Below are 20,779 nucleotides of genomic sequence, written 5' to 3' on the forward strand. Positions count from 1 at the left end.
GAAACCAAATTATTAAATGACACAGAAATTAAGATATAATATAAAAAAGAAAATGTGGTATGATTGCCAATGAGACAACTATCCACAAAAGACCAAAATGACACTTGTAAACATTAACAACTATAGGTCACCGTACAGCCTTCAACAATGAGCAAAGCCCATACTGCATAGTCAGCTATAAAAGGCCCCCATAAGACAATGTAAAACAACTCACATGAGAAAACTAACGGCCTGATTTATGTAAAAAAATTAAGCTTGTTTCATTGTACTAATAACATCACATCTTCAATCTTTTTAGCAATTCATATCAGATATCATCATACAGGCAATACTCATTATTTATTATGCATTACATAAAGCCTGAGAATGACTATGGGAAATTAACTCTGTCATCATCTTAATTGAGTTTTATTTTTTACAGGGTGGGTCCACAAGTGGACTGTTGACCACCTTCGGCCAAGATCAGATGTACATGTTAGGAAAAAGACTAAAAAAAGACTACATAGAGAATATCAGATTTTTAGATTCATTTGATTCAAACTTGGTAAAGTATGTTAGTTTTTTTTTTTCATTTTTTCTAGATTGAATATCCATGTTTTTCAAGGGTGCCCTCTGATCAGTGAAAAAAAACCCATATACTGTGGATTCATTTATTTTCATGGGTACCAATTTTTGTGCATTAAGGAGAACTGACATGTTGGTGTATATTTAATTTTGTGGTTTTAATGACATGAATGAAGTCTTGTGTACAAGCGTATATAAAATTTGTCATTCATTGAACTTTTAAATTGAATTTGTGGTTTACTTGCATCTACGAAATCAACGAAAATTGGTCATGTTGGTATCCAACGAATAATAATGAATCTACAGTATTTTGCCATATTTTTTTTTGTAAATGTGTGTGATTGTGCCATAGTCATAATGTGACAATTATCCACTGGCAGAGACCAAAATAGATAAATGTGTAATAATCATGATAATAGAATATATGATAACTTGATAATCATGCACGTCAGGGGTTGAAATTGTTTACAGTTTTACAATTGATCAAGTTAATTAATATCTCAAGTGAGTTAAATTAAAGCAATTTTTACCCTTCAATGCTAACCATGACTTTATCAGTTTATTTTGTATATGTGAGTTTGAATGCCCGTCAGGGGTTGAAGTCATAAAAATTTGCTCAGTGCTCGGAGCACAAAAATCATGCTCCAAACATGAAATCCAGCTACTTGATTGGTTGATTTTCGAGTCCTAGTACAAAAATCATGCTCGAAAGTTATATGACTGTGAAGCCTGGTTTATTCTCCTCTCTTTTGAGCTACATCTGTATTATTTTGTAGGATGTTTCTACATATATACAGGTGTACATGATTTAATCTTTTGATAACAGACACCAGAGGAAGTGTTTACCATTTGTACACAGACACTTGTACATACCATGCATACAGTGCCAGCCTGCGTAAGAAACAGGCAGTGGTGAAAACATGACCAAAAAAACCCACCCTATTTGACATTGATTTTAGTTCATAACATGTAGTTAAGCATACAAATAACATTCATTTCTGTTTTCTGTTCTTGTAATAGAAAATACAATTTGGTTGAAATGCATTAGAAATTAACAAATAAGGGGGGATAACTCTGTAATTTGCTATATTTCTAACCAATTTTCTAACCAAGTTATTTGATATTACCGTCACACAAACAAAAATAATTTTTAATGGATAAAAAAGGATAATGGTTAGAATTAAATAGCATGATTAGCTCGGTGGGTTTTTTCTTATATGTTTTGATTTTTACAAAGACTGGCACTTAAAAAAAAAGAAAAATTGTGAGTTCACTGTATTGACCTTTATCTTGACCTTTACAGATTAAAAACAACTCATATGAAAAGAACAAAGGAATCATTACGATGTGTCCTGGCAGGATTTTTTGGTGCAGAAAATCTCAATAAGAATGGTACGTTTTTATACCCCACCTACGATAGTAGAGGGGCATTATGTTTTCTGGTCTGTCCGTCCATCTGTTCATCCGTCTGTCCATTTGTTCTTTAGTCTGTCCAGTTTCAGGTAAAAGTTTTTGGTGGAGGTAGTTTTTGATGAATTTGAAGTCCAATCAACCTGAAACTTAGTATATATGTTATGATATGATCTTTCTAATTTTAATGTCAAATTAGAGTTTAGACTCGAATTTCACTTTCCACTGAACATAGAAAATGATAGTGGGAGTGGGGCATCCGTGAACTTGGGACACATTCTTGTTTCTCAAAGATATAAGAAGATGTGATTTGAGTGCCAGTGAAACAATTCTCCATCCAAGTCACAATTTGAAAAATAAATCATTTTACATGTTATATGTACAAAACAAAATGTAATATGTTACAAAGTTGAGCACTCATCATAGAGCCTTGGCTCAGACTGAACAGCAGGCTATGAAGGGCCCTGTAAATGAGTTGAATAAAACCATTCAAAAAGGAAAACCAACATTCTAATCTATATATAAATAGAAACTAGAATGTTTTTATAATTGTAAAAAATTCGACAGGCAATGACAGGGTTATCATAGTTATAATTACAATAAATTAAACTCACATTTTGAAATTTTTCATATGGATTTTTCTCAATATCGCAAGGATAAAAATCGCATTGTCAGGGGCATAGCTACCCGGGAAGCACGACAGCACGTGCATCCACGTCGTTTTCAAAACAAAAAACAGGAGAGAGAAGAGAGAAAGATGAGTTGGTCAATCGGAATTGGACAGTGTGATGCATGTATTATCTAAGACTATGATGATTACGATATTTGTTTAAAGTTCGTAGACTGTTTTTGTCTTTTCATCTATCCCAGATATTAGTTTACAACCTAGTTACAAGTGTTGGAGTCCTGCAGAAAAAGATCGTAGCTCCTTATACGCTAACTTGCTACTGCGTGCACATTGATTCGGCATGCAAGATTGAAATGGCAAATTAAAAAAATATAAATTGAATGTTAAAGGACACACCTATGTTCTCACGTTTTTAATTGATGACATCATTAAATAACGACATTTGGTTTCAAAATATATAATTTTTTTGAGATTATGACAAAATCGGAAGGTAACTTATATCTTTTACAAGACTTGAATTTGTAATACTCAGTCTAAGACATGTAGTTTTGAAGCATATTTTAAATTAGTATACAGTTCATCAGTTTGGAATGAGATGTACCAATCGGCATTAGAATTATTAGATCCCGTCGATATCGTTAAAAATATGCCCACTGGCAATGTGATCGACAGGCTACCGGGACCAATATTCAACCTGCAACCACGCCAAAACAGTATTGGAAAGTCTCATTATTTTTTGCGTTCATAGACCATATGATAAGGGAACTGGTGAGTGGAGTCGCATCAAGTATTATCAGAAAATGGCTTCTTTGCGCTGTATCTGTTTCTTTGGGTTAACTTGTAGGAAATATCCCAAAGGAACAAATCTCAATATTGTCTGAAACATACGAAACTGGCCTGGCATGTAAATTTGACAAATTCAATTGGGATTTCGCTCGATGCCAAACACGTACGCTGGTTTATAACATCTCACGAGTGCTACTATATCATGATTAAGATCTATCAGTCACGGTTCTACAAATGTTATTGAAAACAAATTTAATGAACAATGAACAATGACAGTTATATTTAACTGCATATTCATCGGGATTTCAGTGTAAATATTGACAAAGTAATAGAGAAGTTTGTTTCTGTCCAGACCGGAAGAGCAGATTTTGGACAATTTTGAGTAAATTATGCATCACAAATATGTGTTGTTTATGTATTACTCTATTCAAAAGATTTATAGTTTTACATTCCTAAATTTTTATCTACAAATAGATCCTTTTTTAACCGTCCTATGACCGAAAACCGAAAAAAAAACATTTTTCTGCATATTAGGGTCTCAAAAATTTTTCTCCTCGCTTCTCTCGGTGGTAGTTGCTTCCACATCGTTTTTTTCTAGCTACGCCCCTGATTGTAGTCAAAAATTTTGTATATTGATGTTAACTGTTTATGCTTCAAAATTTCTCTTTCTTTGCAGGTCCGGTGAGAGTTGAGAGTAATGATAGCAGTGATGAATATCTGGTACCTTGTCCTAATATTTGTCCTGTGTTCCGACAGATAAATCATTCGGCTATGATCCACGGATCTGATATAGCTGAGTTCAACGAGGATAGAACACTATTGGAAGAGACATTAGGTAAGAGCTATTCCATTAAAAGGTATGTGGGAGGGTAGGGAGGGACTTTCAATATATCCCGTAAATATAGAGGGGAAAAATGTCCCTCTATAAAATTTTGAGTGACCTTTTCACTGTATAAACTTTATTTTTTGATTTCAAATAAAGGTATATTGATAATTCTGCACATCTTTTTAGGCCACTGAGAGGGCACTAAGTTTTATCCTTGTAAGTCAGTCCGTTCACACAATTGTGCCAAAATTAGTTGTCATTCACTATTGTTAGTTTGCCTCAACCAATGTTATATCACTTAACATATGGAATAGATGCTGAATTTTTTGCTTCCATTCTCTTAAACGAGCTATTATTTGAACTTGTAATTATTTTTGCTTCCATTCTCTTAAACAGGCTATTATTTGAACTTGTAATTATTTTTGCTTCCATTCTCTTAAACAGGCTATTATTTGAACTTGTAATTATTTTTGCTTCCATTCTCTTAAACAGGCTATTATTTGAACTTGTAATTATTTTTAATTATGGAATTTGCATAATTTCTCGTGCTGGAAATTTTTAATAAATTCCATGTTTATTCTGTACTCAAATGTTCTGTGCTGCACACAAAACTTTCTATTGCAAAGAAGATAGTACATTTTCAAAAGAATGTGCTGTGCCACACACAACACTTTCTATACAAAATACATTGTATTGAAAGTGTTATGATCCACTCAAAACATTTTAATACATTTTTTTACCAAATAAACATGAAATTTATTAAAAAATTCCAGCACAAGAAATTATGCAAATTCCATGATTAAGATTAATTCAAGTTCAAATAATAGCCTGTTCTTACTAAACATGCTACAGTTTACTTCAATCAAATGTGATGAAACTTATTCACAATGCTTATAACCACAAAACCTAGATCAAGTTCGAATAGGATGGCATCACTTTTACTTTTCCTTGAGTTATATCCCTTTATAACACTATATGAAAGTGAGGGCATCATCTGTGTCCTATGGTCACATTCTCCATCTACTGTGGATTTATTTATTTTCCGTGGATATCAGTTTTCTTAAATTATTCAAAACCTGCATATATTTGGATATTTGATTTTGTGGTTAAAACATTGCCAATCTCTGTATACAAAGCATATTAAAAATATGTTATTCGTAGATACAATATGTTAAAAATATGTTATTCGTAGATACAATATGTTAAAAATATGTTATTCGTAGATACAATATGTTAAAAATATATTAAAAATATGTTTATTCGTAGATCATGAGACCCACCAAAAATTGGTATCCAACAAATAATAATGAATCCAAAGTATATATATTATATAATGCCAATTTCAAAAAGACTAATACACTGGCAGACCTATTTGGAAAATCACCGCGATTTTTGTAAAATATTCGGTGTTTTTTGGCCAATCTCCGCGGAACGGATAATAAATAGAGGTTCATCGTAGATTTTCCGTTTTACAGAATATTTTGCGGTTCTCCGGAGATTTTCCGTGTCTCAGGGAATTATCCGTTTGTCCGATAAAACGGGTGTGTATTGAGTCATTGATAGAACCAGTGATGCGTGAGCGACGGTTATTAAAAGGTCGGTTGTATAATCCGTTATGCGTGAGCGACGTTCAATCATTAATTGATCGTTGTATTATCCGTTAAGTGTGAGGGACGGTTGTATTGAGGTACAGATTGTAATATATGTAGAAGTTTACAGAACTATCATTAATCGATTGAGATATACGGAATTTTCAAAAAATTATCACATAATGTTTCTGTAAATTTAGAGAGAAACAGATTATATATTTCTCGGGGTTAAAGGTTTACTTTTATGATTGAAAAATACATGTGTATGTCTGAGGCAGAAGATCATTTAAACTTCATTGGCAAATAGGAATTTTTAAAACGATCTTGATCACCTGCTGATCCATTAATCTTTCAGAATGAAATGCACATTTATACCTCTTGGGGTTGAAGGCATATATTAGCAACATTTACAATATGCTACGATGAGATAATGACAAGTTGCGAATTTTAGTCCGAATGTGTATATATGAGCATATGGACATACATTCATCTTTATAATTAATCAGTTCATCTGTCATTTGTTTTATTAAATTACTTTTCAATTGTGGTATAAATACAATTTTATCATTGTGTAAGACGATTTGAGAATAATGCTTTCATCGTAAATACTTCAGAAATTATAATTGATTCAAGAACCGTTTATTGGAACAAAAATAAAATGAACGGCCTATAGGAAGTTCTAACCTTAGTTGATATCAGGGGTCAATTGGTATAGCAGTATGTAACGTAATACAACGATCGTCGATGCATAATGTGCATATGTAAGTATATAGTATGCATGCAACTGGATTTCGACAACTCGTGGGTTGTCTTTTAGACAAAGAAGTTCCATTTTAAAGATATGAAAGTACGTCAATGCACGTCTTGTAAACTAATCTGTTACTTTTTGAAATATAAATAAGTTATATTTAAAAGATTGGATGGTTATTTCACACGTATTAAAGTTCTTCTGTCATCATTACTGTTTTTCAATTATTTTTTGAGAGTTCGATCTTAAAACTAAGTTCGTCCTGACATTTATGGAATATTTGCCACTGGAAGTTAAACAACCAACAATCAATCATCTTATTACAAAATTTAAAATATGCCTGAGCGATAATATTCTTTTAAATTTTAATGTGAAAGACAGTTTCTCCTTTTATAAGAAGACACTTCCAGGTCTAATTTTAAGTGTATCTACATTCCGGGACTGAGATTTATTTACCATACTAGCAAAAAAAAAGAAAAGAAAAGAAATGATGATACGTTTTTTTTTAATAATTAAATAATTAACGTTAAAAATATATGTAATTAACTTGATCTAAAACTTGACCTCGCTCATGATAGAGAATGTTAAAAATCAATTGCACGGGATTTTCCAACGGCGGGAAATACCCTGTAACTATAAACACAGGTGATGTTATATACTGACCGATTGTGGAATGTCAATTCAGGGTTAAAGTGATGTGTAATGATTGACATTATCGTGCGCTTGGAAGTTGAGGCTCTAGTAGGTTCATTTCAATTGATAATCGAAAATCTAAAATCATTTTTTTTTTCAAATCAACGATGAAGTTTTGGATATTATGGAAGGGATTTTTTTAAAGACAACGGAGGTACCTTAAAAGTCTATAGGAAAATATACAAATAAAATAATATAAAACAATTTCGAAGGTCACAACTTGTATCTTATAAATCAATGATAAAGCGACTTCATCAGTATTAACAGTTATAAGATTGCAATCAGATGACTTTTAATTTTGTTTGTGTTTCAGGACTGGGAGTGTATAAGATTACCTTATATTACATTGTATTTACAAATGTTTGTTTATATTGCTTGACCCTTATGGGTGTAATTTTGAAATAAAGATTAAAAATATATACTTAGGATGTTCCATTCTCAGCATTGTTTCTTGTCTGTCTGTTCGTTTGTTCGTTCGTCCGTCTGTCCCGCGTCAGGTTGAAGTTTTTGGTCGAGGTAGTGTTTGATGAAGTTGATATTCAATCAATTTTAAACTTAGTACACATGTTCACAATGATATGATCTTTCTAAATTTAATGCCAAATTAGAATTACCTCATTCTGTCAGTCCACTCAGGGACTTTCTAGTCCCTGGTCTGTTAAACATAGAAAATGATAGTGCGGATTGGGCATCCGTGTATACTAGTGACACATTCTTTTTTTTAATTTATTAAACTTGTTCTCAGTGGCAGATACAGATTTTTTTTATATATAAGGAGAGGGGAGACTAACTGATAATGTCATGAGAGGACCAGCTCCAATCATTCTCAAGTGATTACCTACATAATCAATATTTATTTTTCAACAAAAGGGGCGGACACCGTGTCATTCCCCCTTTATAGCCGACTGAGAAACTCAAAGGGCTGTTTAGGCAGTCAATGTCGTCAAAAACTTCTATGTGTTGTATAGCCAGTCATTGTGTCAGTGTAAAACTTCCATGTATATCAATCAATCAAATCAAGACTATTAAAAACTCCTATCAACGCCATTCCCCACTAAATCCGGCTCTGGTTCTATTAATTTCATTACTTCTTCAGCATACTAGTATCGGTAGCATGTGAGTATGGTAGCACTCCGTAGATAGGTCTGTAGTTTTGCATGTATGACACTAACAGTTGGCCTAACGTATTAGAAGGCCAGGGTTGGAAGGTCATTCAACATTCTGTGGCTCAATTGCAACTATATTTTCTGTGAAGTGCTACCTAAGCCGTGGCCAGGTGAACCCTACCCATTTTTTTCAAAGGATTTTCCAATAGCACATCGAAACACTTCCAGCATTCTATAATTTTTTCACCAAAAAAATTGTACCTCAGCATAATACAGGTCACGAGGTACATTTGTTTGAGGAGGGGGTTTCAATTACTGTTCTTAAGTTTAATTTTCGGGATTTTTTTTTTATCAGATTTGCCCTGTTGTCTTTTCTTTTAACTCCGTGTAAACCCTCACACGCGATGTTTACAAAATTATTTAATTGTTTCAAAAATTAAATTTGTTGTATTACCTCTTTTAACAAAATAATATTTAGTTAGCTTTATTTGCGCCTTTTCAAAGTCCAAGCATTGAACATTGCAAACACATATAGATATTTTCAAATGAATTAGAAAATATCTTCCCAAATCGACAGAACGTACACAGAGATATTTGCCACTGGTCTTTACCCAGTTAACGATTCACTCTTAAAATGCATTTCTCAAAAAACGATGGGAAAAAGAAAAAAAACAGACTATATCTTTTGGATAAACAGCCAGGGACATTTCCAGACATGAATATAACTGCATGGACCATCGCTTACAAGTTTTGTGACAGAACAGACTTACAACTTTACTATAGTACATGTACAGTGCTTAGAACTGTCTCATAATTTTACTCCAGTTTACATAGTGCATTCTTTTATGTTTTATGATAACAGAACTGTGTTTTATCAAGGTTTATCATAACTTGTATGGTTTTATGATAACTGATTTCTGAGGAATATGTTTAATAATGCAAACTTTATTTAAAGATACGTTTTTTTTCCAATTGGCGCTAAAGAAAAGCACCATATGAATATTCATGAAACTACAACGATTGCTCAAAATCGTTATTTGAAAATCCTGTTTGTGAGATGTAGATTCATTTCAATACCGAAATTTCGTCTATATATTAAGTTTCACAAGTGTATAACACGGACAAGCTATCAGAAGGTACATTACTCCCATTTTGTTTTGGTGTGAACCATCGATGTTTACAGCAATATCAAAGAATAAGATGATGATGGTAGAAAGAACTATGGGCGTCATGTGGCAAATATTACATGCATATCGGACCATGAGTTGTCAATCTGTATGAAAATATTTCCAATACAACCATATTATTGAGAAGGAATGTTTACATGCTATACTCTCGTACTAGTATTACAGGGTTCTTGTGTCGTTCACCTTAAACACACATCTTTTAACGATGTATAAAAAAAGACAGAACCAATTTAATGTCATATATCCCTATTTTTTAATATAACTATAACAAGAATACCCCTATTTAGCGGACAAACTGTTTATTCTTTCTTCTGTTATTGAATATTGAATACCAAGAAGGAAAATAAATCCCGAAATTAATTTGAAACTTTGAAACTCAATAGTTTTCCAGCAAAATATTCACATCCCTTGGGGATAATTAGTGTTTGTCCAGTGGCATATATAACATGCATGTCGGAACAGGAAATTTGGCATAATGTACTTTCAGAACCATGTTCACATCATTATACATTATAGCCAACAATTGTGATGACGAACTCCTTCCTTTGTTCGAGAACAATCTTGTTGAAATAGAAATCTGTGATTTTACTATGTCCATAACTTCGATGAACCCAAGGCAAGTTAAATATCGACCTGTATTTAATTCAAATAAGTTCTCTTCTTCTTCTTCGTCCATCGACATCCCATGATAACATACTGTTGTCATACGAGGACTAGTTTATTTACAAAACTTTTAACCCAAATAAACAAAATGTATGTTTCTTTCTTATGTTCAATGTAAAAATGTATATTATTTTGAATTGCAACTATCTATAGTTCCTTAACTTTCTATCAAGGCGTATAAAAGAATGGTCGATTAGTGCGTATATTTTTGTTAAATCAACATTTCTTGTATGTTTCAAACTGTCCTTCAATTTTGAGAACGAGTACTTTCATTTCCCCAAATTTACCCTAAAAAATGTGAAAACAGATTTTTATTTTATCAAATCTTTTTTTTGGGGGGAATTATTTAGATTTTTATAAACAATATTCTTTACACCAGAAATGTAATTTATAAACAAGCTTATGCGTTTAGTAATGACTAGTATACCAGACACGCAAGACAGAGATTTATACTACATGTACTATACACCTGATAGTTCAAAATGGAAAGTTTCAAGTTATCGGTCGTATACACTGATCAATACCCTTAGAAGTGAAGCGATGCATGAACTTGAAAGTCCGACAGGAAATCGCTTGAATACCTGAACGTGTCACCTCACAATACATTTGGGAGTAATACCTTTAGCCATGCTGGTGATCAGACAAGGGAAGGTACGAATTTATTTAAATAAGTTTATTACATAAAAGAATTATGAACAAATTAGATTTTCGAAAACAATTTTCACGGAACACTTATTTACGCTCATTTATGACTTTGAACTATGACTTTTTTTACCAATTCCCATATAAACAGTTAAAAACGACAGACCTTGGTTACTTTAAAAAAAACACCATTTTCCGTTTCAAGTTAGTTAGTCGGACAAAACAACCGTACGATTGACACGATATCGACACGCGATTACGACTACATAAGGCTACTATGGTTTTGGTCCTTTGTGGTTCATAGACATGGCGACACGCAGAGAATTGATACTCTAAATTTAAAATCGATGGTGATCTCTTGTCCAGCAGAATAAAACTTTAATACCTATAATTTTTAGCATTTTTATACAGAATGCAGGACACAAATCCTCCTTTGCTGGAAAAGAAAATTTGTTGATTATAGAGGGAATAACTGAAGCGGCCACCCCGCCCCCTCTTATGCATTTAGTGCATATGAAATTTTCTGGATCCGCCACTGGTGTGCTAGCTAATAACTTATATATTTTCACTACTTTACATTCTTAGCCCGTCTGTGTGAAATGCTCTGAGCTTCATCAGAGCCACGCGCGGAGAAATAGCTGGTATCCCTCGATCGTTTAATAAATTGAATATTCATGTGTGCCTAAATGGTCATAAATATATTTCATTTTACAAATTAAATGATTATTCATCAACCTATGATCACCTATGGTCCGGTAATAACTTTTATTTTTTTTATTTTCTTTTTGTTTCCATTACAATTTGCCGTTCGTTTTTTGAGAAAAAAATTACACGGCTAATCATTTTAAGACAAAACCTCGGACCAAACACTTCGACTAAGCTATTATACTGACTAACTTGGAAAAATAAACCCAGATAAATGAGATTTCTATGGAATTTTTAATTTACCAGTTAATCAGAAATGTCCATCTCTAATATTTCTTTTGCATTTGATGTTGGTTTATATAAAACAAGTGAAACTGCGAGCTACTGCTCACTGATGATACCCCCGCCGCAAGTGGATAATATTAATTGTGTAAAAATATGCACGTGTTCGGTAAACAGGAAGTTTTCGAGTGATAAATCTGAAAACGCATCACACGGTATAGCTGACTTATATTAACCCTTAAACCAAATTTCAGAAATCCTTGTATTGTAGTTCCTGAAAAAAATGTGACGAAAAATTTTCCACTTGGCTATCATGTGTAAAATCAAACAAGTGTTCGGTAAACAGGAAGTTGTTGAGTGATGAATCTGAAAACGCGTCACACGGTATAGCTGACTTATATCAAGCCTGAAACCAAATTTCAGAAATCCTGGTAGTGTAGTTTCTGACAAAAATGTGACGAAAATTATTCATGGGACGGACGGACGGACTGACTGACTGACTGACAGACTGACGGACTGACGGACTGATGGACTGACGGAAGGACAGACAGAGGTTAAACAGTATACCCCCCTTTTTTCAAAGCGGGGGTATAATTAAATATCTTACAATGCAAAGCTAGTTGTTTGCGATGATGCGTAGCTGCATGGTAGATTACTACGTGAATTAGATCATTTTGATTATCTTTGAATTCACTAACACGTGGCTGTTGACACATTACACACAATATACTTAAAATACCTGGGGCAATTTACACTTCTGGTTTATTGTCCCTTTAACCAGCCAGTGTATCTGTGTATGATGTATTTATCTACCGTGCAAGGGTTGTGTAGCCAGTCAAGGTCGTTAAATGTATCTCTGGCTCCATTGACAGACTACCATAATATATTCGAAAGCGGATCCCGGATTTTGAAAAAAAAAGAATGTGGAAGGACGTAAAGACAACATTACAAATTGGACTAGTGTACATGCAACATTCAATCTATTTCTTGTGTGACAGTTTACTGACTGTCAAACCCGTGTTCAATTTATTATTTTGATAGTGCCTTGAAGATAGCTGAGTAAAATAAATATTTTTTTAAACAAGATATATACATGTAGGGAGCTCTATTTTTACCAACCCGCTCATGAACAGATTCATTTTTTCTTATATTTACTTCCTGAATGACACGACTCTAGAAATGTTTGCCACTGGACATCAATTTAAAAATTAAATAGAATCAGACAGTCATGCTCGAGCAAATAACATTGAGAACGGAACTTTATAGCAAGATATATACTATAGTGTATACAGATTGTATTTGAACACATACGAGGGTCTTGAATATTGTCTTATAGTTGTAAGTAATTTTTCTGTAGTCTTCATATTTTTCCCCATTATTCTATATTCTTTGTTTTCTTGGTGTCTATTTTATTTACTTTTTTGGCCCTTTGTTGTGCACTTTTTGTCCATATATTTTCTCTTCTTCTATATAAATCCTATTCAAACCCAAATAAACATACACAATCAAAATGTTCAACTCAAAACCCCAGTTGACTTGTCATCCATGGAGTTTTTCTCAACCGTTGAGAATATAACAAATGCTAAATGAGTCCGTTTAAAAAAAGATGTGGTGTGATTGCCAATGAGAAAACTCTCGATAAGAGACCATATGCCACAGAAATTAACAACTATACATGTAGGTCACCGTAAGGCCTTCAACAATGAGCACAGCCCATACTGCATAGTCGGCTATAAAAAGAGAAAAAGCCTAGGAGTCCATTGCTGATATTACATATATATAAGATTAATGTATCACGTATACGTCTGATGCTTAATTGTTGGGGCTCTGCTGGAAGGCAAAATATTTAGCTCTTTACTGACTAGTATTTAACAACTGAAACTAGATAAGTTAAAGTCTAAGTTATGAAATTCAAGGAATCTATACATGCTATAACAGCAAATTTGAACGGAACCAAAACGAAAATTAGTAAAATAATAAGTATACAACTTGCATTTCAGCATTTTGATATTGGTAATTATTAATGATGTAATGCGTAAATAAGTTATCCTACACAGTGGAACAAATGGGAAGCCAAAGTACGTTAATGTCTGAATTAATCTTCTGCAAAAACAATGTCATTTTGTTTATTTTATCTGGTTAAATCTTCTGACATCAGACTCGGACTTCTTTAGAACTGAATTTTAAATGTGCGTATTGTTGTGCGTTTACTTTTCTACATTGGCTAGAGGTATAGGGGGAGGGTTGAGATCTCATAAACATGTTTAACCCCGCCGCATTTTTGCACCTGTCCCAAGTCAGGAGCCTCTGGTCTTTGTTAGTCTTGTATTATTTTAATTTTAGTCTCTTGTGTACAATTTGGAAATTAGTATGGCGTTCATTATCACTGAACTAGTATATATTTGTTTAGGGGCCAGCTGAAGGACGCCTTCGGGTGCGGGAGTTTCTCGCTACATTGAAGACCTGTTGGTGACCTTCTGCTGCAATTTTTCTATGGTCGGGTTGCTATCTCTTTGACACATTCCCCATTTCCATTTTCAATTTTATTTCAATAAACTGACTTAAATAAAATTCAAGCAAGTTAAACTGTAAGCTTGCCGCCGTTGACACCCCCGCCGAAATATTTCGGTTCACAGGAAGTTGTTGAGAAATGAATCTGAAAACGCACCACACAGTACAACTTACTTGCATAAACTCTGTAACCAAATTGATAGATACGAAAAAGATAGATATGAAAAAAAAAATACTTAAATAAATGTTTAATTTACATGTAATGCATCTTTGTGTAAAAAAACGTTTGAATTGGCTGATCTTTTTGTAAAGCATGCTATTTTGACGGTTACGGATTCAGACTCATTAAGGATGCATTTCTTTCTAACACAAACGATGCAAACGGCTAAGCTCGCACATGTTTTGATCATTTATTTTAAACATACGTTTGCAAATTTTACAGAAACTTTGACAAACTATGCAAACGCTAAAAATACGTCTACAGTTTGTCGTTTGTTAGTACAAACGCTGCATTTGTTTCAGTACCACAGTACATAGAGTAATCAAGGAAGCTGGCTACACTGCAAGTGCACCTCGTTATTGTCAAATGATCCGCGAAGTCAACAAAGTCAAACGCGTAGATTTCTGTAAACAGCTTGTGTAAGATAATGACAATTTTAATGACATTGTATTCACCGACGAATGCACAGTGCAACTTCATGATAACAAAGTTGTTGTTTATCGTTTAAGAAATGAATCTGCTACACCAATTCCACAACCGAACCATCCATTAAAAGTGCATGTATGGGGAGGTATTAGTCGTAGGGGAACCACACGTCTTCTGATTTTCGACTGGATTCTTAAGTCCGATTTTTTCGTTGAAAACATTTTAGAAAAGACTCTTCTGCCTTTTATCAAATCTGTTTATCCAGATGGTCACCGTTTTCAACAAGACAACGACCCAAAACATCGCTCCAAGCTTGCCAAAAGTTTCATGATCGACAATGGCATTCAGTGGTGGGACTGCTGGCCCTCCGAATCTCCCGATATCAACCCCATTGAAATGGTATGGAATATGCTGAAACGCAGACTTGCTAAAAAAAACTTAAAACTAAAGATGACCTTCAGACAGCTCTACAAGAGTTTTGGACCAGAGATCTTACTATTGAGTACTGCAACCGCTTTATTGACCATTTATATAAAGTTGTCCCAGTAGTAATAGCATTAGAAGGACGTGCAACAGCCGATGTACCTCGCAAAATATTTCCTGAAAGGTCTTATGGTAAATCGATAAGTTACTTCAAAACCAAGTTAGATGACCCCAGTTTCACCAAGAAGATCGAACACCTCCTACCACACTAAGAAAACCAAGTCAAGAACTACGAGAGATGCAGCAGAAACTTTTTCATAACAGTCTTTTTCAAGGCTACACAAATCATTCAAAAAGATATCTTTAATTTGTTGTACACTCAAAGGGGGGCTTCAAAGAGTTTTACTAATTATACCCATTGCCTTATCAAGTAGTGACCCTCTACTGTTTGTGACTGATTTCTAAAACGTAAAGATTTTTTTATCCTACATAGTCTTGTTCTTCAAGAACAAAAGAAAATATCGATTTTTTTTGTAAACACATATTTACGCTATTCAGTAAGTTTTATATTATAATTGAGAAAATTTGCTGCATTTTATTTTACCTAGAAAAAATCTTGTAAATAGTTTTTTTTGCTGCAAACTATTTTACTGAGAAAAAAATCTCGATTTTTTTTTTTTTTTTTTTTTTATCTTAGAATTTTAAGCCAGTTGAATATGACGTTGTGTTTTTTTTTACAAAGAATACACACTGGACATAGTTACATGCTAGTCTAATAATATCTTTTATAATTTTATCAATCATAACTACTCTCGCTATACAGTACAATAATTATTGAAGAGTTATTTCTTCGTGCAAACAAAAAGCCGGCCGAGTAGTTCCGATTGATGATTTTATCCATGAAATTGAACAGGAAACCCCTAAAGTTTTAAACACATGTACACACGTGATATTATCGTGTCAACCTTGACCCCGCTTTCACCAGCAATGCATTTAAATGTTCGATCAAATTCTCTTCCAATCCAAACATTTTATTACAATAAAAATAACCATCGTATCTTACGAGCGAAAAACTAGTTTTCAATAATAGACGTTTCAGCAGCTGTTTCATTCGTGTATTTCTTGTTACAGTAATATTTCACGTTTTGAGAATATATAAGAGGGGGATAGGACCTTTATCGGGACTCCAGGATCGGGTGTTTTTAAGCTTGGGATTTCAAGAGTAACACTTTCGGGTACCGGAAATTCTTTTTCGAATTAGGGGACCTCGGGATTTCGTGATTTTAAGTCCGGGATTTCGGTATTTTGTTTTTTAAGCCCGGCATTTGGGATCGATCAGGACCCCTTCTTACCCTCCCTCACATGACGTTTTCAAATATGAATAAAGATAGGAAACTCATGTCTTTTAAAAAGAAAACTAATCTACGAAATTACTAGAACATATAACTCGCGACGAAATGTAGAAATAATGAGAAAAGAACGGATAGGAAAAGATATTTTATTTTATATTCGAATCGTAAATAAAAACTGAGAAGATAAATAAGAGAACAATAATGTGTAGAATGTTTCTTCCTCAGACAGACCTGAAAAAAACCATATTTCTTTTATTGGTAAATTAAATAATTAGAACTGAAACAATCTGAAAACCGTTCATGCCTTTTAAATGTCTATTATGTAATTATCGATTTTACCTGTTACATTATCATAACTAATTACATAATATTAAGTAGCATGTGCGGCCGACCATGCACGCTTGGCTGATTTTATTGCACTTACTATCAGCTGATGATTTGATTGACAACAGGTAATCAATCATCGACATTTAAGTCGCTGATGCTGAGCCTTTTTAAAACCTGCGACATTTTTCAGACCATGTCACGGAATGTACTGTAACTTCAACCTGATTAAACGAAGTATTTGTTTCTACGTTTGTAAAAAAGTCTGGTTACCAACAACATTTGCATGCATTACTGAAAATTCAAACAGGGTCATTAAAGATTTATCAAAAGATGTATTTGTTTCTACTCGTGTAGCGTTTAGAAAACAGTAACACACGCGACGTTTACAAAATTCTTCTTAGAAAGAAATGCGGCCTAAGAAAAATCTTTTTAGAATCACAAGAAGTTCTGATAGGTCGTAAAATAAGCTTCCCATCACTTTATTCACATGTCAATTTAAAAAAAAAAAAATCGCAACGATGTCATAATTGAAAGCACGAGGAAGGCTGACCAAAATGTTCAACTTGAGGCTAGTGAATGACAGGTATGATTATATCTTGGGGCTCTTGTGGGGAGCGTGGTGTCGGACGGAAAAAAGATTTCCAGTATTCATATATATATAAATGTCGATCTGATGTGGAAAATTGTGAGGTTTTTAATTTTTAATAGCACAAAGAAAAAGACGTCAGAAGAGTTAGAAGAGTAACAATGTGTAACTATAAACGTATTACTCGTTTATAATCTACGAGACTGATCAGATCGAAGTTTGATAAAAAAAAAAAAAAAAAAAAAAAAAACATTCAATATCAAACCTTCTTGGTTGGAATAAACATGTTCAATGTATACCTGCAAATATGTCTTAATAAATTAAATTGTGTATTTAAATTATCTCTGTTGAATACAATACAATTTATTACATGTATCTATGATATCCTCCATAAATAAATATCTGCACAGGTAAAGTTAAATTCGGATCAACAGATTGATTTACGACCTTCCGCTTGTCCATGTTGTATTGCAAAAATATCACAGGTGTTACTCACAGTAGACAAGTGTCAAACCAGTATGACATTATGTCGGATTACGGCATCTGCAGTAATTAAGACCCTGTTTTTACTGTTTTTACAGGAACTGATTTATCTTAACATGACAATAAAGAAGAATTTTGTAAGGTGAACATATTTGTAGTATTGCAAAGTTACCACGTGCATTTTCCTAGTCATTGATCACATTTAAATAGATTATTCTTTATTGAACTAAATTCGATATTTAAATTGCAAGTAACTTTAATATCAAAACCACCGATTTTTATTTCTCGACTGAAAAGGGTAATAAGACGGTTATTTTTATCTGACTATAAACAGTGTATATAATCACAACGATCTATTAATAACCGCTGCTCACAGTTAACGGATTATACAACGATCTATTAATAACCGTCGCTCACGCATCACTGGTTCTATCACTGACTCAATACACACCAGTTTAATCGGACAAACGGATAATTCCCTGAGACACGGAAAATCTCCGGAGAACCGCAAAATATACTGTAAAACGCAAAATTTACGATAAACCTTTATTTATTATCCGTTCCGCGGAGATTTGCCAAAAATCGCGGTCATTTGCCAAATAGGTCTACCAGTGATAGTAGTAATTCAATTGTGATATTACTCTTCATGTTCTTAACCAATTGGGACTTCTGGAGGAGGATAGGAGGGGTCCTGCTCCCGAAATCCCGGGCTTAAAAACACCAGATCCCAAAATCCCAGGCTTAAAAACACGAAATTATGTCCTGAAATTAAAAAAAAAAAGAATTCCAGGATCCCGAAAGGGTCAATCTGGAAATTGCGAGCTTAAAAACACCGATCCTGGAGTCCCGATAAAGGTCCTATCCCCCCTCACTTCTCCTTTATGTATTATACTGTCAATGACAAATTTTTCACAGGATGTTTTTCAGTTGGTTGCCCAGGTCAGGTTCAGTTTTATTTTAAGAATTATAAAATATCTAAAAAATTGCAATTTCATATACTCTGTCTTATCAAAAATGCAGTTTTTTAAAGTTTAATAATCTGTTAATTTGCAGGTATAAAGCATTTTTCAAAGAAAAGGGTGCGGTTTATAGATTGTAGGGATGATCTTATAGCAAGAAAGGTAATTTTACACCACAGTCAATAATAAAATTGAGAATGAAAATGGGGAATGGGTCAAAGAGACATCAACCTGACCATAGACAAGACAACAGCAGAAGGTCACCAATAGGTCTTTGTAGCAAAGAATTCCTGCACCCAGAGGTTTCCTTCAGCTGGCCCCTAAACAAATATATACTAGTTCAATGATAATGAACGCCAAACTAATTTCCAAATTGTAAACAAGAAACTAGAATTAAGATAATACAAGACTAACAAAGGCAGAGGCCCTGACTTGGGACAGGCGCAAAAATGCAGCGGGGTAAAACATGTTTGTGAGATCTTAACCCTCCCCCTATACCTCTAGCCAATGTAGAAAAGTAAAGGCATAACAATACGTACATTTTAAATTCAGTTCAAAAGAAGTACCGAGTCTGATGTCAGAAGATGTAACCAAAGGAAATAAACAAAAGGACAATGATACATAAATAACAACAGACTACTAGCAGTTAACTGACATGCCAGCTCCAGACTTCAATTAAACTGATTGAAAGATTATGATTTCATATGAATATCAGGCACATTCCTTCATCAAGCATTTTTTAACATATGCCATAATTATTATACCCGCTTTAAAAAAGGGGGTATACTGTTTTACCTCTGTCTGTCCTTCTGTCAGTCCGTCAGTCAGTCCGTCCGTCCGTCAGTCCGTCCGTCCCATGAATATTTTTCGTCGTATTTTTCTCAGGAACTACAATATTAGGATTTCTGAAATTTAATTTAAGGATTTATATAAGTCAGCTATACCGTGTGATGCGTTTTCAGATTCATCACTCGACAACTTCCTGTTTACATGTTTACCGAACACTTGCATATTTCTACACTTTTAATATTATCCACTTGCGGCGGGGGTATCATCAGTGAGCAGTAGCTCGCAGTTTCACTTGTTTTTTATTTGGTACTTTATCATGTTAATTGACAATGCAAATTTGTGTATAAGATATTATTTTTCAAGAAAATAATCCACATATTAATCATGTTAATGTTGTATTAACCATAAGAATTGAAGTATAATATTATTGAAACTTCTTGTAAATGATTCTAGAACACTTCACGATTGTTAGAATAAGTCAAAATCACACAAAAAACAATTTAGAAACTTGTGTATACATATACATGTCTTAACCGGAAGTTAAATAGCACATGTAAAAGAAAATAATTTGAGTATGAGTGTACAGAAAATCATCACTTTTAAAAGGTGGTACCTAACACTACAGGGAGATAACTCTGTAAAGTCAGCTAAATGTTTTAATTACATTGTGTTGTAAAAGGAATATTAAGCTTCTCAATGATTAAAATGGGTGTTTGTAAAACTGCTACAATGTATATATAACCAGGGTTATTTTTATGACAAAGCAGATTTTGAAATAATTATATTTTTGTTAAAGGTTTTTTTTTGTACTTGGTGTTGGGTACCACCTTAATAGATATCACTAGAATATGACTTTTTCAATAACTATATTTTCAAATATTGGGATCTATGAAATATTATGATCTGTTTCGCGGTATTTCTGGTTTCATTTCTG

At 33.5% G+C, this 20,779-nt stretch overlaps 1 protein-coding gene across 1 annotated transcript in view; it reads left to right on the forward strand.

The window, feature by feature from the left end:
• LOC134718769 (lysophosphatidic acid phosphatase type 6-like) overlaps positions 1-20,779 on the forward strand; it is a gene marked incomplete in the record, with an annotated part of 38,447 nt that overhangs the window by 5,538 nt on the left and 12,130 nt on the right. The window contains 4 exon segments of the mRNA XM_063581473.1: positions 422-549; positions 1,868-1,956; positions 4,065-4,223; positions 19,151-19,218. Coding sequence (XP_063437543.1) covers positions 422-549; positions 1,868-1,956; positions 4,065-4,223; positions 19,151-19,218 — 444 coding nt within the window.

The sequence above is a fragment of the Mytilus trossulus genome, chromosome 5 (genome assembly GCF_036588685.1).
Source record: "Mytilus trossulus isolate FHL-02 chromosome 5, PNRI_Mtr1.1.1.hap1, whole genome shotgun sequence".
Lineage (NCBI taxonomy): Eukaryota > Metazoa > Mollusca > Bivalvia > Mytilida > Mytilidae > Mytilus > Mytilus trossulus.